Genomic DNA, 20,200 nt, shown 5'->3' with positions numbered 1-20,200 from the left:
ATTATAGAGGTTATGCGAATGATGTCATAGAGTGTCTAAGGTTGCGTTTGGTTGGGCATTTTCAGAATGTAAATGACAACCCTTCTGGAATGGGAATTGGCAAGAATCACCTGACCAAATAAACACGCCAGAACCAATTAGGAATCACTTGACATGACTTTTCCATGTCGTTGTGGAACGGCGGCTCTCCTTTCTTTTGCCTGATTAGTTTCCTTGAGAGAGCCATGGTACTTCTGGGTGCATGATTTGAGGCACTTGAACCTGTTGCTACATTGTTTGGCTCGTGGCAACCATTATCATTTTTGATTCCGGAAAGAGAATGCTCATTCCAGCATGTGAGGTGGAATAATCATTCTCCGAAAAGAATCGTTCTCGGCGATTCCCATTCTGTAATGGGACCAACCTAACGGATTTTTTTGACCAAACAAACGGGCAAGAATGATTCCCAGTGGTTCCCATTGTGGAATGTGACCAACCAAACGCAACCTAAGAGTGAGTTAGCAGATTCACTAATGGGCGCTAAGTTAGTGTATGCAGTGCAAGTGCAGTGCAGTGCCGCAAATCCGTGACTTCACCCAAGCATCTCAGCTGACGACTCGATGTAATCGCGTAAATGACCATCGGAGAAATTTTAGAGCACACTTGTCGAGCACATCTCACACGCACATACAACTCAAGTTTGATTTTATTGTTAGACAACAGACCAATGTACTCCCCACCGAGCCTCCATGCAAGGGGAAAAATTAGATGCAGAATTTCACTGAAAAGTTACCATGGCTACAGTGCTTTAGATCATGGTGATGATGGTCATGATTGATACGCATGCAAGTAGTTAGAACAATGCAAATCCCCTTCAGAGCAGACTCTCCTGTTTTGTTTTTTACCGTTGGTCAAACACGAGTCAAGGGCATAGCACTGATAATATTTTTTCTGCCTGTGCACGAGGCCAGGTGATAATGCGATTAAAACATGTAGGCCTAAGAGACCTGGACAGCACTGAGCGATACAATCTCTGCCAATGTGACACAGAACATGCACTGGCAGCCATGAGTTCAAGAGGATTTGTGCAAAACAGCGAATGGTCAACTCCATGTTTAGGGTACCAGGCTAGCTCTCAGGTGACACACACCCCAGAGTATTTTACTGCAGTAACTAGACAGGCAACTGTTATGGATAGCATTGAGTTGCAACGATTATATCCTGACAAGAAGAACTAACTATAAGAGATTTTAGGGGAAGAGTGTGTTGAAGAGATTTTACACATAATAATATAGCAATTATCAAGTCTCTCGATTCCAACACCAAAAAGGAAGGTGTTACTCCTTAGATCATTGTACATGATAGATATACTGTGTAGATACATCATCGCCTGACATGCTACACATGTGTGCTGTGCAGCATAGCATTCGAGCTGTTTCAATAGTGTAATGCCATGATACCAACGTTCAAGGGAAAGTGAAGAACTGTGCTCACACAATTGACGACAGTACTTCGGCTCGGATACTACTTGCCAGGTGTGGTGTACAGGACATATCGTGGACCGTTGTACACAGTGCCATGCCCTGTGATGTACAGGACATAATAGCGATATAGTGGACCGTAGTACTTGCCCTGTGGTGTACAGGACGTGTAGTGGACTAGTTAAAACAGAGGAAGTGATTGCTAAGGTGTGGCGCTTCTGCAAGCAGTTCAACGGGTAACGCGGTCTGTGCAGCTCAGTGTTTGCTATACTACCATAGCTAGCTAGTATCATGGCTCTCTTCGGGCACATCACACGATTGTGGTGATCTTGCTGAGGTCAAGCCAGAGATCGTTTCCTGCTCCTCGAGTCTTGTGCGGACGCGCTCTTGATCCACGTACCCAGTTTAGCAACATTCTCATGAAGCTCCGCATTGCCACCCTCAGCAACACACAATGACGAAGCCACATCGTAGTGCTCATTAACCTGCAGAACGCAAACCAACGCATGCACATACCAAGGCATACACGTACCAAGGCATCAATGGAACGCACAACGCACAACACACACACACACACACACACACACACACACACACACACACACACACACACACACACACTTATCAGCACAGGTAAGATGATGCCATTGTGTAACATCTCTCTATTTGAAACACCGCAATGCACAGAAGATAAACAGCGACTCTGATTAGAGTTTGTTTTTATAAAAGAATAAATGGCACACAGATCAGCAAAGTCTGCAAGTCTGCATGTAGTGGCTTTTCAGCTCATGAATGAGCTTCTTGGCATAATGCTGAATTAGGAACCAAGGGACAATGTTAGGGATTCTGTTCTTTGATCTCAATGCACAATCATGATTGCATGGCTGACAAGCACACACATACTTCGAAGTAATTCATGCTGCAGTGTACTTCACATTACCCTGTCAGTTTTGCCGACAATGCTGCAGAGTATGGACAAGATCCAGTGGCACTGACATTCCTGCTCCTTGCTGAATGCTATCCGTCCTGCGCTCAGTGTCTGAATGATGTCCGTGAACATGAAGACGGCTTCGGCCCGCGATGCTTCATCTGTGGATGTGTGTGTATGGAGTGTGTCAGATAGGTTTGATGTGTGGAGTGAGGTGGAGTGAGAGAGAATGAGAACAAGTACCATGACACAGTGCAGATGTAGGTCAGCTCATCTAAACACAAACACACATTTTCGTTTCATGTAAAAGACTGATAATAATTAGGGACCGTGACACCTAAGTGCCTGCTCCAATTAGGGACCGTGACACCTAAGTGCCTGCTCCTGTATGGCAATCCCACTCATGTATATCATGCAGGACCGGCGAAAGCAGTTTCTGATTGGTTCGGCCATATCATAGTCTTTCACACGTTGCATAATTATGATATGGCGGGCACACATGACCTCCTCGGCAGTAAGCACACCGTTTTGGTAGCCAAACAGTTGGTCCGGCTATAGCCTGAAGAGCTCTGGTGAATATGCATCACGAATCCATGTTACACTCGTTATTATGCCATTATTGTGTACATGTACGTCATGCTGACGTCTTGCTGCACGCATCGCGTGAGCAGTTTTCCAGCTCTCAGTCCAGAGCATTCGCAGCGAGCCAGTGGCTCCTTTTTTTGCTAACTATTTCCTTGTGCTCTCACTTGTCTCAACTAATGGTTTTTTGATGACATTGATTTCAAGTCACCATTCAAGTTAACAAGTACAATGTCGTTCCGAGAACCGGAACACCTCCAAATTTGAGTGAGCAATATTTATTTGTGGGTGGCTACAAGCTCTCCCACTCCACAGTCCAAAGTTGCGCACAACAGCCGTACTGATTCCGCCGTCCCAAATATGAGCACTGGAATCGACTAGATCTTGCTAGGCAGGCCATACCATTGCGCAGTCGCACACCGCTTCGTACAGCATCTCACTCACCTATCTCCTTCTCAAACTTGGCAAAGGGCGACACTTGCTTTACGTCTTTATCAATGTCTTCGAGTAGAATAGAACTGCCAGCTTCAAGCACTGGTGCCTCCTCATCTTCCGAATCCTCTGTTGCAGCTACCACCGTGAGGAATTTATACCAGATTGATAGAACCTGTGAACAATAAGAGACAAACACAAAGACACAAAGAGAAGTGCTGGTTTAAAAGTCTTGACTTGAAACATGTAACTGACTGTACTGTCTTGCGCCGAATAAACGGGTGGGGGTTCAAAGTTGTCACCTATGCCATTCTTGTTTTTATTGTCCGTTCATTTCCGCCCGGCAGTAATGTATTTTGAAAGGAGGTTAGGGAGAGGGGGGGGGGGGGAGAGAAAAAGGGAGGGAGGGAGAGGGGGGGGGGGGGAGACAGAGAAATTACTTTGAAGTACAGTGGAACTCTCACCCAGGTAAGACGTACACCTGGTTAGTACGGTCCGTTTTTCGTAGCACGGATTATCCTCCCATAAGCGCACGTACAAACGTGAATGCATAATAACGTACTCCGATAAGACATACAGCTTGTGTATGACGCACTTTTCAGCGGGTCCCAACAGAGCTAGCCTTGCATACTACTGTGACGCATTTTCGGTGTTTACATACGCCTTTGCACATGACTGGTTCGCTTGACAGGTACTTTGGTATGTTGACAGGGCAGAGGAGGCTGTTTGCAGCGCTGGAAGCCTGGTTTGGTGGCACTGAACACATCCATTTCTGAGTGCAATGAATAATTTCGAGCATTTTGACATACTGCACATGTGATGTATTAGTGGGGTCGCAGGAGTCAAAATTAGATAAGAAGTAACTCGCATACTACATACTTTTCCCACTCCCCGAGGGGGTACGTCCCGAGGGGGTACGTCCCGAGGGGGTACGTCCCGAGGGGTACGTCCCGAGGGGGTATGTCTTATTCGAGTTCAACTGTACTTCTATAGGAAAGTGTTGAAACATCAGCCTTTACTGCATGAAGAATGATGAATTTCTTGCATAATAGTACAGGACAACTTTGTGTGTGTACCTCTGTGTAGAGAGGCCTGGCAGCTGGCATGTTGTTGATGGCGTAGAACGACCTAGCCATGTTGAAATAGCCCCCCGAGGTCTTCACGTGTTCCGGGCCGTGTGCAAGTGAAGAGTGGTATACCTGCAACAGTACAATAAGGTATGTACACCACGCAAATATCAGATGCAGACATTCAACACACATAACACACATAACACACATAACACACATAACACACATAACACACATAACACACATAACACACATAACACACATAACACACATAACACACATAACACACATAACACACATAACACACATAACACACATAACACACATAACACACATAACATACATACTGACATAGAGAACAAGAGAGGAATACTGTAAACTGCCTAATATTCGCTATTTTCGCGAGAAGAGCGTAACGTGGATATTAACCAGCGTGAAATCAAACTTCAACAGTGGGTGTATGTAGGTGGCCCCGGTGCTTCGCGAACTCTTGCCATCGCAAACTTGCTGGTTCTAAGAAATCGCGAAAATTTAGTGACGCGAATATCGGGCGGTTTACAGTACACTTTCAAGCAAACAAGTCCAGAAAGGGTGAAACAAAGCTGTTCATACATTCAGTAGAAAACATTTATGTCAAAAAGTGACCAAAACACCGCCCCATTTACCAGTAGACCTTTTCTCTACATACACTAATATTAAAACCCCAGAAAATGCATGGTCGGCCAGCAGATTTGGAGCAGTTCATTTTAAGACTTACATCTTCCGCTAGGTGAGCCATGGCCTGTCCATGGCTACCACGCGCAATGTGCAGGCGACCTAGAACACGGTTGATCTGCGATAACAGCCCGGATGGGCAAGACTCTCCAGCTTGTAGCGCACTCCACTTGGCCTGCGATAAATACTGCTCAGCCTTGTCCAGCTGGAATGCACCTACAGTCGTGGGAGTGATGTCATTAGTGAGTGAGACAGGGAAAGATGGAGAGAGAGAGAGAGAGAGAGAGAGAGAGACAGAGAGAGAGATAGAGAGATGGAGAGAGAGAGAGACAGAGAGAGAGAGAGAGAGAGAGAGAGAGAGACAGACGGAGAGAGGGAGAGAAAGAGAGAGAGATAGAGAGATAGAGAGAGATGGAGAGAGACAGAGACAGACAGAGAGAGAGAGACAGAGACAGAGAGAGACAGAGAGAGGGAGAGAGAGAGAGAACAGGATAGAGGGAGAGAGAGAGGACAGCTAGGATAGAGGGAGAGAGGGGGGGGGGGTGGAGAGTTCAAAACAGCAGGACATACATGTACATGTAAGCAGGGAACAATAGGAAGGTGAATCTCAACGAGAAAACATTCTTGGAATACTTACCCACAAAATGTATCTTGATGTGTGTATAGAATATGAGTGTGCAGTTTATCTTTTTTATTGCTATAAAAATGATTCTCTGCAGAAGTCCGGTGACTGCAAGACACTTGCACATCATACAGGTTTAACATTACAGAGGTACACTTCCTTTCGGACCTGTTCAAAGACTCTAACGCAACCCGCATTTATACATAACTCGTAAATCCGGGTGAATTGCACAGTCAGTTATTTGCAGAGGAAAGACCCATTGGGCGATGGATAGAGGGAGGGAGAGAGATTGAGAGAGAGAGAGAGACAGACAGGGGGGGGGGGATTTGATTCTGTCACAACTTTGTGAAGCCAAGGGGTATATAGCCAATGGGAGTATTATAACAGGGTACATATAGGGACAGCATGGGTGATACGTATCACAAGACAAGCGTATAACACGTAAATGCATGAACAAGGTGTGCATGGCAGTGCGAGAGTTTTTCTTTCTTTCTGAAGACACAACCAATTGGTAAGAAGAGGGTAGAGAAGTAGCGGGGCAACACAACATTGCGAAGAATAGTGGCTTCAAGAAGGAACCTGTGCTGGTGAGGCAAGCCAACAACGCCAACCTGTAGTCTCGGCGTTACCGTGTTAGTTTTAGCTCAATGCTAGTGGGATATGTCTCAGAGACAATGCCTAGAGAGCAGTTTAATTTCTCACCTATGCATGCCTCAGCCAGCACGACCAGTGCAGGAATGAGCTCCATGCGGCCACTACCGTACATTTCCGTTGAGCTGCGTAATGACAGCTGTGCTGCCGGCAATGCCCGCTTGTACTGGCCATCATAGAGCAAGCGCTGCGCCTCAGTGGAGGTCAGCGACACCAGCTGTTTCTGCGTGGCATGGAAACAAAGAAGACGGTTCAGTTACACACATGCACATACATACACATAGATACAGAGACACAGACAGACATACCCACATGCACATAGACACACATAGACACACAGACATACACACATAGACACACACACATACACACACAGACTTAACACACATGCACATACATACACCATTGGACCATTGGACGCCCATCGCCAGAGGCAATGAAAACGATGCTACAGCAGAAGCCATAGCAACTTGTGCTGGGATTGCACCATTCATCAGCTTGCAAGGCTGAAGAATTGGCCGCCACTATTCAGCCTGGTCTACACCATACAGCTACATGTATGAAGTGGCTTTTTCTGCTCAGTGAATCCCTACTTTTTGGTCTTTTTTGTTTATTTTGCCGACACACACACACACACACACACACACACACACACACACACACACACACACACACACACACACACACACACACACACACACACACACACACACACACACACACACACACACACACCTTGGACCTTGGACGCCCATCGCGTAGCGATGATGGCTCAGACGCGGCAGTGGGGGGCGTGCCTCCTCAGGTCCCCAATGCGGCCAAAGGGACGGCCACATGCGCAACGGAACTCTTTCGGTCCGGGTGGAGGAGGCTGCCGACGACACAACCGCTTCCAGGTTGGGCGATCCTGGGCTTGATGGAACCATTCTCCCTCTCCGATCTGTGCCGCAGCTAGATCAGTGACAACAACGTCACGCCATCGCTTCTTCGGACCGTGGCGGGGGCGAGTGGCATATAACTCGCCAAATACCATCTGCTGCGGAGTGCGGTGTTCCTCCATACGGGCAATGTGCCCCAGCCAGCGCAGACGATGCTGTCGGAGCAAATCGGAGATGTCAAGAGACATGCCAAATCGCCTGCCCAATTCTGCCGATGTGAGCCTGTCCTCCCACTGCTGGATCCGCGATACACCGAGGATAGACCGAATACAGGAGCGATGGAAGACGGTCAGCCGATGGACGTGGGTAGCCTTCACAGCCCATGTCTCTGCACCGTAGAACAGAGTGCTCAGGACAAAAGCGCGATATACCGTGCACTTAATGTCGATGGATAAACCCCGGCACCGGAAAATCGGGGTCAGGAGGCAACCAAACACACGAGATGCCTTGGCCAAGCGGGAGGTGATCTCCACGTCCAGTGACCCATCGCAACTCACCACACTACCGAGGTAAGTAAAGCCGGAGACCATCTCCACAACTCCACCATCATCGAGGACGACATCAGGTTGTAGGTCCCCCGGGCCGACTGCTATGGCCTTTGTCTTGGCGATGCTGACAGTGAGACCCCACTGAGAGGCACAGGCGATGAACTCGTTTGCCAGGGTCTCCAGATGTTCTCTTGATGTGGTGTATACAGCGGCATCATCAGCGAACTGGGACTCGGTAACTTGGTACGTGTTCAGTCGCGCCTTGGTTGTTCGATCCCCAACAAGCTTCCGGCCAGGGCGTGAGCGCAGGGACACGCCGGGAACAGAAGAGCGGGAACGCCAAGACGACATTACGGCAGCAAAATACAGATTGAATAGGGTGGGGGCAAGAGTACAGCCTTGGCGAAGACCATTGTTAACATATATGTCCTCCGTCAAGCGACCAGATATACGAACCCGAGCCCTCATGCCGACATGTAGGGACCGAATCAAGCTGAGAAGGGTAGGTGGAATACCGAGCTTCCCGAGGACAAGCCACAACGCCTCACGAGGTATGCTGTCATAAGCCTTCTTCAGGTCGACAAATATGACATACAGTGGCGTATCATGTTCGATGGCCTTCTCGATTAGCTGGCGCGCCACAAACACCATGTCGACGCACCCACGTCCCTTCCTAAAACCGCACTGTGACTCAGGCAGCACATCCTCGGACAGTTCCTGAAGGCGATCCTGGATAACCCGTGCAAACAGCTTACCGACTACATCCAACAGGCTGATGCCTCGCCAATTGTCACATGACCGTAGGTCGCCTTTCTTCGGTATGGGTACAATCTCAGCGTCGCGCCACTCAGAAACAACGGAGCCACCTGCCCAAATCTGGGAAATCAGAGAATGAATACGCCGGTGGAGAGCAAGACCGCCACCCAGCACCAATTCCGGCACAATACCTGACGAGCCACCAGCCGTGCCCCTACTCATCCTCCGCATCGCAGCCATCACCTCCCCAAATGTCAGGGCCATGTCAAGTTCATGACGCGGCTCAGCAGTAGGCATGTTATCAATGACATGCATACTAAACTGACTAGCAATGTTGAGCACTCTGTCGAAGTGTGCATGCCAACGCGTAACAAGACTTTCCGGGCTGTCAGTAAGGTGTCCGTCTCCATCATAAACCGCCGAGGGTGTGACCGTACGCCTGCCATCATCCACTCGCTGCAATTTTCGGATGCATTTCCACCTCACACAGCCATCCCCTTGAGCACGCTCAGCATCACCAACCACCTCACGGATCCATTGTTCCTTTGCACCACGCACCGCCCTCGCAACCGACCGCTGGGCTGATCTAAATCCGGAACGTGTCGTTTGATTGCCTGCCGACAACATTCGTTCATGGGCACGTCGCTTCGCCTCAATAAGTGGCTCCAATGCTGCCCTATTCTCCAGAAACCAGTCTGGTTGCCGCCGCCGACCATGGCCCAGTGTTCTCTCCGCTACGCTGGTGATGTCATCACGAAGGGAATTCCAGGTCTCTTCAACACTCTGGCCACCACCGACCGCGCCACCACAGGCTGCCTCCATTGACTCTCGGTACTGCAGTAACGTATCAGGCTCACGCAGGCGATGGGTGGCATACGACCTCCGCTTAGGGACAGTGGATCTACGTTGGACGAAGTCCAGGACAAGCTTGGCCCGAACCATGTAGTGGTCAGTCCAGCACAGTGCGCCGCGGACAACACCAACGTCCTTACAGTAGCAGCAATGAGCTGTACGCATGATGACATAATCAATGAGATGCACTTGGCGAGTGGCTGGATGAGTCCATGTTCCACGCTTACTTCGTCCCTTCTTGTACCATGTATTCATTACTGACAATTGATTAGCTGCACAGAATGACAACAGCTCCTCACCAGCCCGATTGCAATTTCCAAGGCCAAATTGGCCCAAGACACAACCCCACATCCGCTCATCCCCTGGCATGCCATCGATACGACTCACAGCGCTGTCTGCATAGTCAGTGCTGGACCCGACGCGCGCGTTCAAATCCCCAAGGAGCACAAGAACATCTCTGGATGGGATACTGTCCACAACTCGTTGCAAGTCATCGAAAAACTTGCGTCTTACGTTCGGTGGGGCTTTACTCGTTGGAGCATAAACATTGACGATAGAGACACAGAAATCTGCGTGTCGCTTACCTCCACCAGGGAGTTTATCACCTCGCTTGGCGACAAGAAGACGAGCAGTGACAATACGCGAACTGACGGCGCTCCACTGCTCCCCTCCGCTCTTCCACATCCCGGTCACGGCGGAATTCATCAAAATTCCAACTCCCTCGTTCCGGCGGCCGGGCTCACTCCCCAAAGGCAAAGGCCTCCCAGAGTGTAACAACGTACCGCTCCCAGCAGGCCAGACGTCGCTTCCAAACCATTTCGTCTCCTGAATACCAGCAACGTCCACGCCGAACCTGCCGAGTTCCTCCACAAGAAAATCCAGTTTCCTGTCAACGGCGGTATCCGAGACATTTTTATTTTTACGGCATATTTTGGCATCACCAGCGTCCTCCACCAAGGACCGAACGTTCCATGTCGCAGTGACCAGTGTCCCCTTCGCCTTCGTCTTCCCCGTCCTCCTCGTTGTGACCATAATTCATTCAAATTCAAAAAACTACAAATTCCCCAAACCACTTCGTCTGACTAGTGCAATGCGTACAACAAACCTCCCGACAGCTCGCAAGGCTGTCAGGACGGGCCACAGCAGCCAAGGCCTGGTCTCCACCATACGGCACTTGGCTGCCAAGTGTGGCTAATCCATCATTGAGACAGAGCTCAAAAAGAGCAAACTGCCTCCTCCAACAACAAGTTGCAACACACACACACACACACACACACACACACACACACACACACACACACACACACACACACACACACACACACACACACACACACACACACACACACACACACACACACACACACACACACACACACACACACACACACACACACACACACACACACACACACACACACACACACACACACACACACACACACACACACACACACACACACACACACACACACACACACACACACACACACACACACACACACACACACACACACACACACACACACACACACACACACACACACACACACACACACACACACACACACACACACACACACACACACACACACACACACACACACACACACACACACACACACACACACACACACACACACACACACACACACACACACACACACACACACACACACACACACACACACACACACACACACTCATACTCCTGCCCATCGCTGAAGCGACGATAGCAAACAAGCTATGTTATACATAGAAACGTGTGACCAGATCACACAATTCAACAGCTTGCAAGGCTGATGAATTGACCGCCACTAATTTTAGCCTGGTCTACACCACACAGCTGGTTGAAGTGACTTTTTCTGGCCAATGAATCCCTATTTTTCATTTTCACACACACACAGAGGCACATCCACACACATTGACACAAACATTTTTATGTAAGCTCCGCACGCATCCAAACACTGCACAGCATCCGCTGTAGCCTAGACTTGAGCAGGCACATTGCAAGGGAAAGCAGTCTACTACTAGGAATGTATGGGAGACTCTGAACAAGACACCACAGACTTACATGTACCTGACCAAGTGTTCTTACCTGCTTTTTGGCCTTCTTGCTTTCATACTGGTAGCGCTGCTCCTCAGAGTTCAGGAACGGTTTGGGTGCTCTAATTGCAGCCAGTAGGGCGCACACTTTGGAGTGAATACCGTCCCAATCCTCAGCTTGATGATCACGTCCACTGTAGTGGCAAGCAACATCACAATCATCAGCCAAAATATCACCAGTAGTAGCCGGGGTAGAGTAATAACAGCACACACAGTGGCTGCGTTCGATTATGCACTTGAATCGATTCATGAATCCATTCGCACGCATTCAAGTCATTCGATTTTCACGTCATGAGCACTGGAATCGATTCGGAATCCATTCACCTTTTTTCTTTTCTTTTTTACTAGCAAACACAGCCCTACTAATAATCAGGGGAAAAGGACAACTGAAAAGACATTCACATGGGGTGATGTGAATAGCGCGAATCGATTCGCGTGCATAATCGAACGCACTCACTGGCACACACTAACCAATCAGCACAGCATCTGTGCATGCGGAGAACTCGATTAAAGGCACCCGTGCATCAGTTCTCAGTTCTCTCTGCTGTACTGTCGGCCCACAGAGGCAGGACCATTGCTGTCAGAATCGGCCCCTGCCCATAACCCAGGCAGGGCCGGTCCAGTGTTACAGCGGGGTCAAATACAAGTTTCTAGTATCATTATTATTTTCTTTTGTCATTGGTTTAGAAATTTATCTAGCATAGATTTCACTGGATTTCAACCTTCCCCTGTCCCCTGAATCTGTACAGCTAGCCCCTACTACTTGCTACTATCAAGTGAACGTCATATACGAGTGTTTCAACTAACTAATTCTCGCAGACAGATGCGTTACCCCATATGTTTCGTTTGGGGTGCATGCAAACTGTGTTGACTAATATCATTGTTTTTTGTTTTGTTTTTTTATACGAGAAACCACGAACCTCGAGAACAGAATACTGCATGGTAGAGGTGGTTGCAGACGCAACTGTGGTGGTGAAAACTGGAGCATCTCCGCCGACCTGAGGTCTCGGCTTCAGCGACACTTCAGAGCACCAAAAACTGGGGAGGAGTAGGCACAGGGGGAGGGGAGGGGGGTACATTTATATAGAGGAAGGAAAAACGGAAAGATGATACATGTGATAGAGGAAGAAAAAAAAATAAAAAAAATAAAAAATAAATATTAACTGGTTTTGAGGGAAAGAGACAAACGGGAAAAGTCTGAAGAAAAAATTGACTGTCACCACCAGGACTCGAACCAGGGACCCTCGCTTGTAGCCAGCGATGCTCTAACCACTGAGCTATGGTGTAGTCGTCATCCAAGCAGAGACCGTTCAACGTTTTCTTCAGACTTCGTAACTCACACTTCCTGTGAATCCACACAGGCGGGTGGGACGCAGCCCTCACTGTACCCACACACTTCACGTACAAACTAGCACGCGGGGAGCCCCAAGTCATAAAATATTAACTGGTTTTGAGGGAAAGAGACAAACGGGAAAAGTCTGAAGAAAAAATTGACTGTCACCACCAGGACTCGAACCAGGGACCCTCGCTTGTAGCCAGCGATGCTCTAACCACTGAGCTATGGTGTAGTCGTCATCCAAGCAGAGACCGTTCAACGTTTTCTTCAGACTTCGTTACTCACACTTCCTGTGAATCCACACAGGCGGGTGGGACGCAGCCCTCACTGTACCCACACACTTCACGTACAAACTAGCACGCGGGGAGCCCCAAGTCATAAAATATTAACTGGTTTTGAGGGAAAGAGACAAACGGGAAAAGTCTGAAGAAAAAATTGACTGTCACCACCAGGACTCGAACCAGGGACCCTCGCTTGTAGCCAGCGATGCTCTAACCACTGAGCTATGGTGTAGTCGTCATCCAAGCAGAGGCCGTTCAACGTTTTCTTCAGACTTCGTAACTCACACTTCCTGTGAATCCACACAGGCGGGTGGGACGCAGCCCTCACTGTACCCACACACTTCACGTACAAACTAGCACGCGGGGAGCCCCAAGTCATAAAATATTAACTGGTTTTGAGGGAAAGAGACAAACGGGAAAAGTCTGAAGAAAAAATTGACTGTCACCACCAGGACTCGAACCAGGGACCCTCGCTTGTAGCCAGCGATGCTCTAACCACTGAGCTATGGTGTAGTCGTCATCCAAGCAGAGACCGTTCAACGTTTTCTTCAGACTTCGTAACTCACACTTCCTGTGAATAAATAAATAAAAAATAAATTTTAATATGGCAATAAGTAGGACGAGCTGAAGCGACATGTGGACTACTTTATTAACAATGTAAGCGATGGAGACGATGCAAGAAACAACCTAAAGCCGGGTAAGGAAAAATACATGTAAGAAGAAAAAGGGCAATGGAAAAAAGACGCAGGACGATGCAAGTGAGGAGGAGAGTCAAACCGCGGTGGATGACGGAGCAGGTTCTGATTCGGACAGTGAGGGAGAAGGTGAGCTGAGTGAGGGTGAGAGTGAGTGTGAGGGTGTGCGCGTGAGTCGAGATTGTGTGCGTCCGTCTCGTAATAACAAGTCTTCAGTATACAATCATTTGGTTTCTAGTACTGACTGTTGTCGTACTTATTCTGATTCCTGTTTTTCTGTTTTGTGCCGTGCTCGTCATGGTTATCTTTTGCAGTTAAATACAAGTTTTGGAAGCTGTTTGTCAGCGCATTCATAAGCCGAATTTGTGTGTCCAGAAAGATAGTGTTATTACCCTAAAATTGTTCAAATTATGTGTTCTGTTGTGTAGTGTGGCAACGTTGTTGCCACTTGTGCCTAAATGTGTTTTGTCACCTTCTTGTTTATTATTGTTATTATTATCATTCGTTCTCACTTTTTTGTTTTTGTTGCTGATACACACTTGTCACGCTTAGTTCTTACTTGTATACCCTTGTTTTCTGCACACTTTTGTGAGAAATCGCACCTCGATATTCCAGTGCTGTCATTGTATCGTGTCACCCTACCTTGATTGCTATATTATTTCCTTTGTTCTCATTTTGTTCTTTAGTACAACGGTGATTCCTGAAGAGTGTTGTACGAAAACTTGTTCGAATTATCTTCTTTTTTTTTCCATTGCCCTTTTTCTTCTTACATGTATTTTTCCTTACCCTTTAGGTTGTTTCTTGCATCGTCTCCATCGCTTACATTGTTAATAAAGTAGTCCACATGTCGCTTCAGCTCGTCCTACTTATTGCCATATTAAAATTATTGTCTCCTCGTCGAATTTTTAAAAAATAAATAAAATAATAAAAAATAAAAAAAATAAAAAAGGGGGGAGCCAGGGTGCAAGCAGAGAGGGTGTTCAGGGAGTGTTCAGAGGGCATCTGTGGCTGAACGCCAGTCTCGGCTGCGGAGCGACTTGTAGGCGCCTTCCTTGAATGCCTGCATTCCCTTCTGCGTGGGAAGGTTGCGTAGCAGGGCAGATGGGAGACGATTGTTATTAGCTTCGCACCACAGACAGGCGGATTATCTGTTAGAATGGTGCGCACCATTCTAATCACTACCCCGGTGTGTAGATAGAAGTGAGCGTAAGGTCGTTGACATGTACATGTACCTTATCTTAGGCCGCTATACTGATTACTACTGTTCGATGCCAAAGAACTGGGGGGGGGGGGCAGCCTCGCAACGTAGGCCGCTTTATGTACGACAGCCCGTGCGCAGCGGAGTTACCGCGCATAAATCGATAAGCTGTGCTTAGTAAAATTCTCACCTGTTCATTCTTGGGCGTCCGACAGTACTGTAGCTCAAGAAATTTGTAATCATGTTCATTATGCTAGGACGGTTCTGTTCAATCATGTCCATTATACTAGGACAGTTCTGTTCGCCTGTGATGCTCTTGACCATATTGACTGCTACTGACTGCAATCGTAGTTTGAAATAAGGATCGTCATCGGGTAATTTGGCTCACCTGCAGGGCGTAGCTCGCACATCTGTGCTGTGGTGACTAAGTGCTAGAACACATCTGTGCTGTGGTGAACATGTACCACTGGCAACCACATAGCTGCAAGAGGCTCATTTCTGCGACTATGCAGTATGTATGATGGCCATTCGCTGGTGCGGTGACGGACTACGCTGAATACACACGAGCTACGCGCCTGCGCCTGTCTTTGTGGCCAACTCAGCCTAAAAGCACTTTCCTCTTTCATAGATTAAAAGAAGTAGAGTGTAGTAGTGTGGCTATGTGACAGCCTGTACATGCACACAGGTACGTAGACACGCATGCCACTGTCTAATACTACTTGGTCATTGTACATAATATTGTGTGCTGGCTTACCAGTAATACGTCACTCTGCAGTGCGTGCACTGGGAGAAGGCCGACTTCTGGCATATCTCGCACTGAAGCTTCGTACCGCGCGGGTTCGCTAGCGGATTCAGACTCAGACTCATGGCTGACTTGCTCCTGTCTCGATGCTATTCGCGAATGTGTGCTATCCACACCAATCCTATCACGGCAGTATCGACCGAGCTAGGTGCATACAGTGCATGTATGTCGTATTACCATCAGCAATCGCCAGAAACACGGAGAAACTCTCTTGCAGTCGTCAAGGCCATTGCAACAAAATTGTACTTCATGAATTCACTTTTCAAAGCTATGAAAAAGCTTGTACTTTGTAGATTTTCGAACTACACACCTGAACACTGCATGAACCATCGCATAAATCAAGGGATGGGAGTGAAGTAGAATGAAGACTGGATCTGAGCAGTCTGGAGTGGAGGGAAGTCAATCTGTGATGTGTGAAGCGAGTCTTGACGATCATGGTTACCATAGTGACTATTGTCAAGGGAGTCGCGACCTTGGCTCGAGCGCTTTGTAATGATAAGTAAACTGAATTAATAATAATAATAATTTGAAAGTAGGACGGAGGCAGAAAATATTACAAAAAAAAAGTATTGTCTACGCATGCATCTACGCAAGAGTCACCACCAGCCAATTAGGACATGTGTCAAAGTATTGAACGTTTTCGTTCCCTTCTTGTCAAAATACTACAGGGAATGATGGAAATAAGCTAAAAGACTACAACTATAAGGAAAAGAAGTTCAGAAATATATCACTCCAATTATGTGTAGAAGTGACACGAAAAAATAGATGTGAAGAATCAAGAAAACAGCATGCAAATCCAATAAGTGACAAAAACGCAGTGACAAGAAAAAGAGAGAAATATCAAGAGATCTATTTCGCACCTTCACGACGAACAGTGCCAAACAACTGCAAAGACAACACATTCTCCTTCTGAACACAAAGCTCAGGGTCTAACTTACGTATGTACAAAGCTTCCAACACGGCAAGATGTAACAAAGACCTACCACGCGACAAAACAGAGAATACATCATCGGAATACCACTCACGACAACTAGCACTGTCCGACAGGTGACACTTGATTGCCGAGGTACCGTTTCCCTGACCCGACGACTTGGCCGTCAACAAGAAGAAGAGACCGATACGGAAACCACCGAAACTGACATCTGGACAATCGAGCCCCGGACGAGTCACCAGAAGTCAATTGAGGAGACGAATTGATGACGAATCAAAAGAACCAATACTGGAAGTGACAACAACGGTTAATGTGAAGAAACGAGGTAGACCACGGAAGCAGGACAGACTGGACGTGGAGCAGCACACGGATCTCGACCGAGGCAATCGGAATTGCAGGGACGCAGGGCGTAATGGGAGAGATTCGCAAGCGGCAATATCGGAGGTGACAACGGCCAAGTCGTCGGGTCAGGGAAACGGTACCTCGGCAATCAAGTGTCACCTGTCGGTCAGTGCTAGCTGTCGTGAGTGGTATTCCGATGATGTATTCTCTGTTTTGTCGCGTGGTAGGTCTTTGTTACATCTTGCCGTGTTGGAAGCTTTGTACATACGTAAGTTAGACCCTGAGCTTTGTGTTCAGAAGGAGAATGTGTTGTCTTTGCAGTTGTTCGGCACTGTTCGTCGTGAAGGTGCGAAATAGATCTCTTGATATTTCTCTCTTTTTCTTGTCACTGCGTTTTTGTCACTTATTGGATTTGCATGCTGTTTTCTTGATTCTTCACATCTATTTTTTCGTGTCACTTCTACACATAATTGGAGTGATATATTTCTGAACTTCTTTTCCTTATAGTTGTAGTCTTTTAGCTTATTTCCATCATTCCCTGTAGTATTTTGACAAGAAGGGAACGAAAACGTTCAATACTTTGACACATGTCCTAATTGGCTGGTGGTGACTCTTGCGTAGATGCATGCGTAGACAATACTTTTTTTTGTAATAATAATAATAAATTATTACCGTATTTCCACAAATAGTAGGCCGGTCTACTATTTTTTCAACCTCGTCCTAACCCGGCCTTATAATCGAGGACGGTCTTGTATTCGAGGGCGGTCTTTTATTCTTTCAACCCAGTTTGACCCCCCGGTCTTCTATTTCTCGCCACACAGTTTTACCCCCGTTCTTCCATTTTCTTCTACACAGTTTGAGCACGGTCTTCTATTTTTTCCCACAGTTTGAGCACGGTCTTCTATTTTTAACACAAGAACAAAGACTCGTTTACACGACAACGATTGAAAAACGTTTTTGTCAAAAACGTTTTCGAATACGCTTCCACAGATTTTGATAAGAGCGTTTACACGACAACGCTGAAAAACGTTTCAAAAACGTTTCAAACGAAAAACGGCCTTCAAAGTGTTTTTCAATCGTTTTCGTTCCGTTTCGTTCTCGTGTAAACGGCAAAAACGTTTTTCTAGTACGAGCCCTGTACTCAAAACATGCCACCGCCAGCCTGCGCCAGGCCAACTTCTTGCACGTGACCATTGCGCGCCGAAAAACGTGTTGCAGTGTACACGATTATCGTTTTCGTGTAAACAGCAAAAACGTTTCGAAAACGATTGAAAAACGTTTTTCAATCGTTGTCGTGTAAATGAGGCCTCATTTAGTAGGCCCGGTTTTCTAATCGGAGACGGTCTTTTATTTTTTCAATCGCCCCCTGCCCCGGCCTTGTATACGAGGAAGGCGTTGTATACGAGGACGGCCTTTTATTTGCGGAAATACGGTATTATTACTTGCATGTACGCGTTGGAGTCAACCATGCAAGCATGATCCACAACTTCGCTTATGCTGAACATGATAAACAGGACTATGACAGGGGAAAGAGCCAGAACGATGATATAATCAGGGCATGCGCTAAGGATTAAAATGCAGCCGTTCAAGCTCTGCCCTAGGTGTTATACGTATGGTATGGTATGGTATGGTATTGATTTATTTGAATTCGGTATCTCAACAGTACATTGTACAACTTGGGAAGATCCGAATGACATAGATACATAAACATAAAAGTGGAGTAGGTGCTACAGCGGATCATTTTATCGCAGGTTGTGGGACTAAACTAATACCAGTATGCAAGTACACAAGAAATAAAAGCTGAATAAATACGACACGTCCCATTGTTTCCATCTTCCTTTCAAAATTTAATGTAAAATTTTGTTTTACAAACTGTACATCCTGCCTCTTTTCATGTACGCTGCTGTTAGCTGGTGTGGCTTGTCCTCGGTTCTCGCTGAGCATCTCGAAATCCACCATAGAAAACTTCTTCGTATCCTGTTTAGTCCCTGTTTAGTCCCTCTCTACTCTTCTGCTTCCCTGTATGTCCTTGCAAATGCTTGCCCACTGTCGACCCACCGTCAAAAATTAATTTGCAATTTTGCTCACAAATTTAAACTAGCTCTACATCCTCCTCATCTTAACGTGTATAACTGGTTCCGAATCACAGATGGCTCCCAGACAAGATGCTCTGTTGCCCTCCCCTTGGCTAAAACGTCCTCCCTTGTACGCTCTCCACTCTTTGTTGCTTACTCTGCTTGGCTTGCGCTGCCCGCTACTACGCGCAATGCCAGTGCCCTGGACGCATTTAAATCTGCTCACTAGATTCACCATCACCTGTCCCTCCCATGCTTCTCCGTCTTGACCATTACTTTTCTTCTTTTATTCACCATGGTTGGTTAACACCCACATCTCCCGTACTGGCTGATTTTCTTCTCATGCCATGAGGTGTTGTCTATAATAATAATAATAATAATAATAATAATAATAAATATGCTCTGACACAATGTCCTGCCAGTTGCAAAAATGGCCGGACATGTCCGGACATGCAAATTTTCACATCAAATCACAAAATGTTCAGTGTAGAATTAATATATAATCATCCTCGACATCTAGTCCCCCATGGGTGACACGGTCCCTCGTATCTGAAGTGAAGCGCAAGCGTGATCTTTTCAGCATCTACAAGAAATTCCCAACGCCGGTTAACCGGGAGGCTTACCGAGTTCAACGCAACTTCGTCAAGCACCTTTCTCGTACCTCACACCGCTCCTTTCTAAACTCTCTTTCTGCAACACTCTCCTCCCCCGATCGCCCATCACTCCACCAATTCATTCGCAACCAGTGCCGCGGGACCTCCCGCGCGCCAATCCAGTACCTGACGGACTCCAATGGCAACCGCCAGCACGATGTGAAGGCGATTGCAGACACACTGAACAAGCAGTTTGTTTCATGCGGCATTCCGGAAGATCCGAATTGGGTCATTCCATCGCTGTCCCCAGCCCCTGAACTTAGCGCACCACTCACACGCGTCGTTACC

At 47.2% G+C, this 20,200-nt stretch overlaps 1 protein-coding gene across 1 annotated transcript; it reads right to left on the bottom strand.

Annotated features, from left to right (window-relative positions):
- Nucleotides 1–1,165: 1,165 nt before the first annotated feature.
- Nucleotides 1,166–16,269, bottom strand: LOC135805970 (zinc finger MYND domain-containing protein 12-like). Its single transcript, XM_065320096.1, has 8 exons — nucleotides 15,864–16,269; nucleotides 11,592–11,733; nucleotides 6,511–6,682; nucleotides 5,230–5,402; nucleotides 4,479–4,601; nucleotides 3,415–3,577; nucleotides 2,401–2,549; nucleotides 1,166–1,945 (listed from the first exon to the last, which is right to left on the bottom strand). Exons 1-8 carry the CDS (start codon nucleotides 15,974–15,976, stop codon nucleotides 1,799–1,801), a joined length of 1,182 nt encoding a protein of 393 aa, XP_065176168.1. The 5' UTR covers nucleotides 15,977–16,269; the 3' UTR covers nucleotides 1,166–1,798.
- Between the last annotated feature and the right edge of the window lie 3,931 nt (nucleotides 16,270–20,200).

This window comes from Sycon ciliatum, chromosome 1 (genome assembly GCF_964019385.1).
Source record: "Sycon ciliatum chromosome 1, ocSycCili1.1, whole genome shotgun sequence".
In the NCBI taxonomy this organism is placed as follows: Eukaryota; Metazoa; Porifera; class Calcarea; order Leucosolenida; family Sycettidae; genus Sycon; species Sycon ciliatum.
This window is presented reverse-complemented; position numbering and strand designations above follow the sequence as displayed.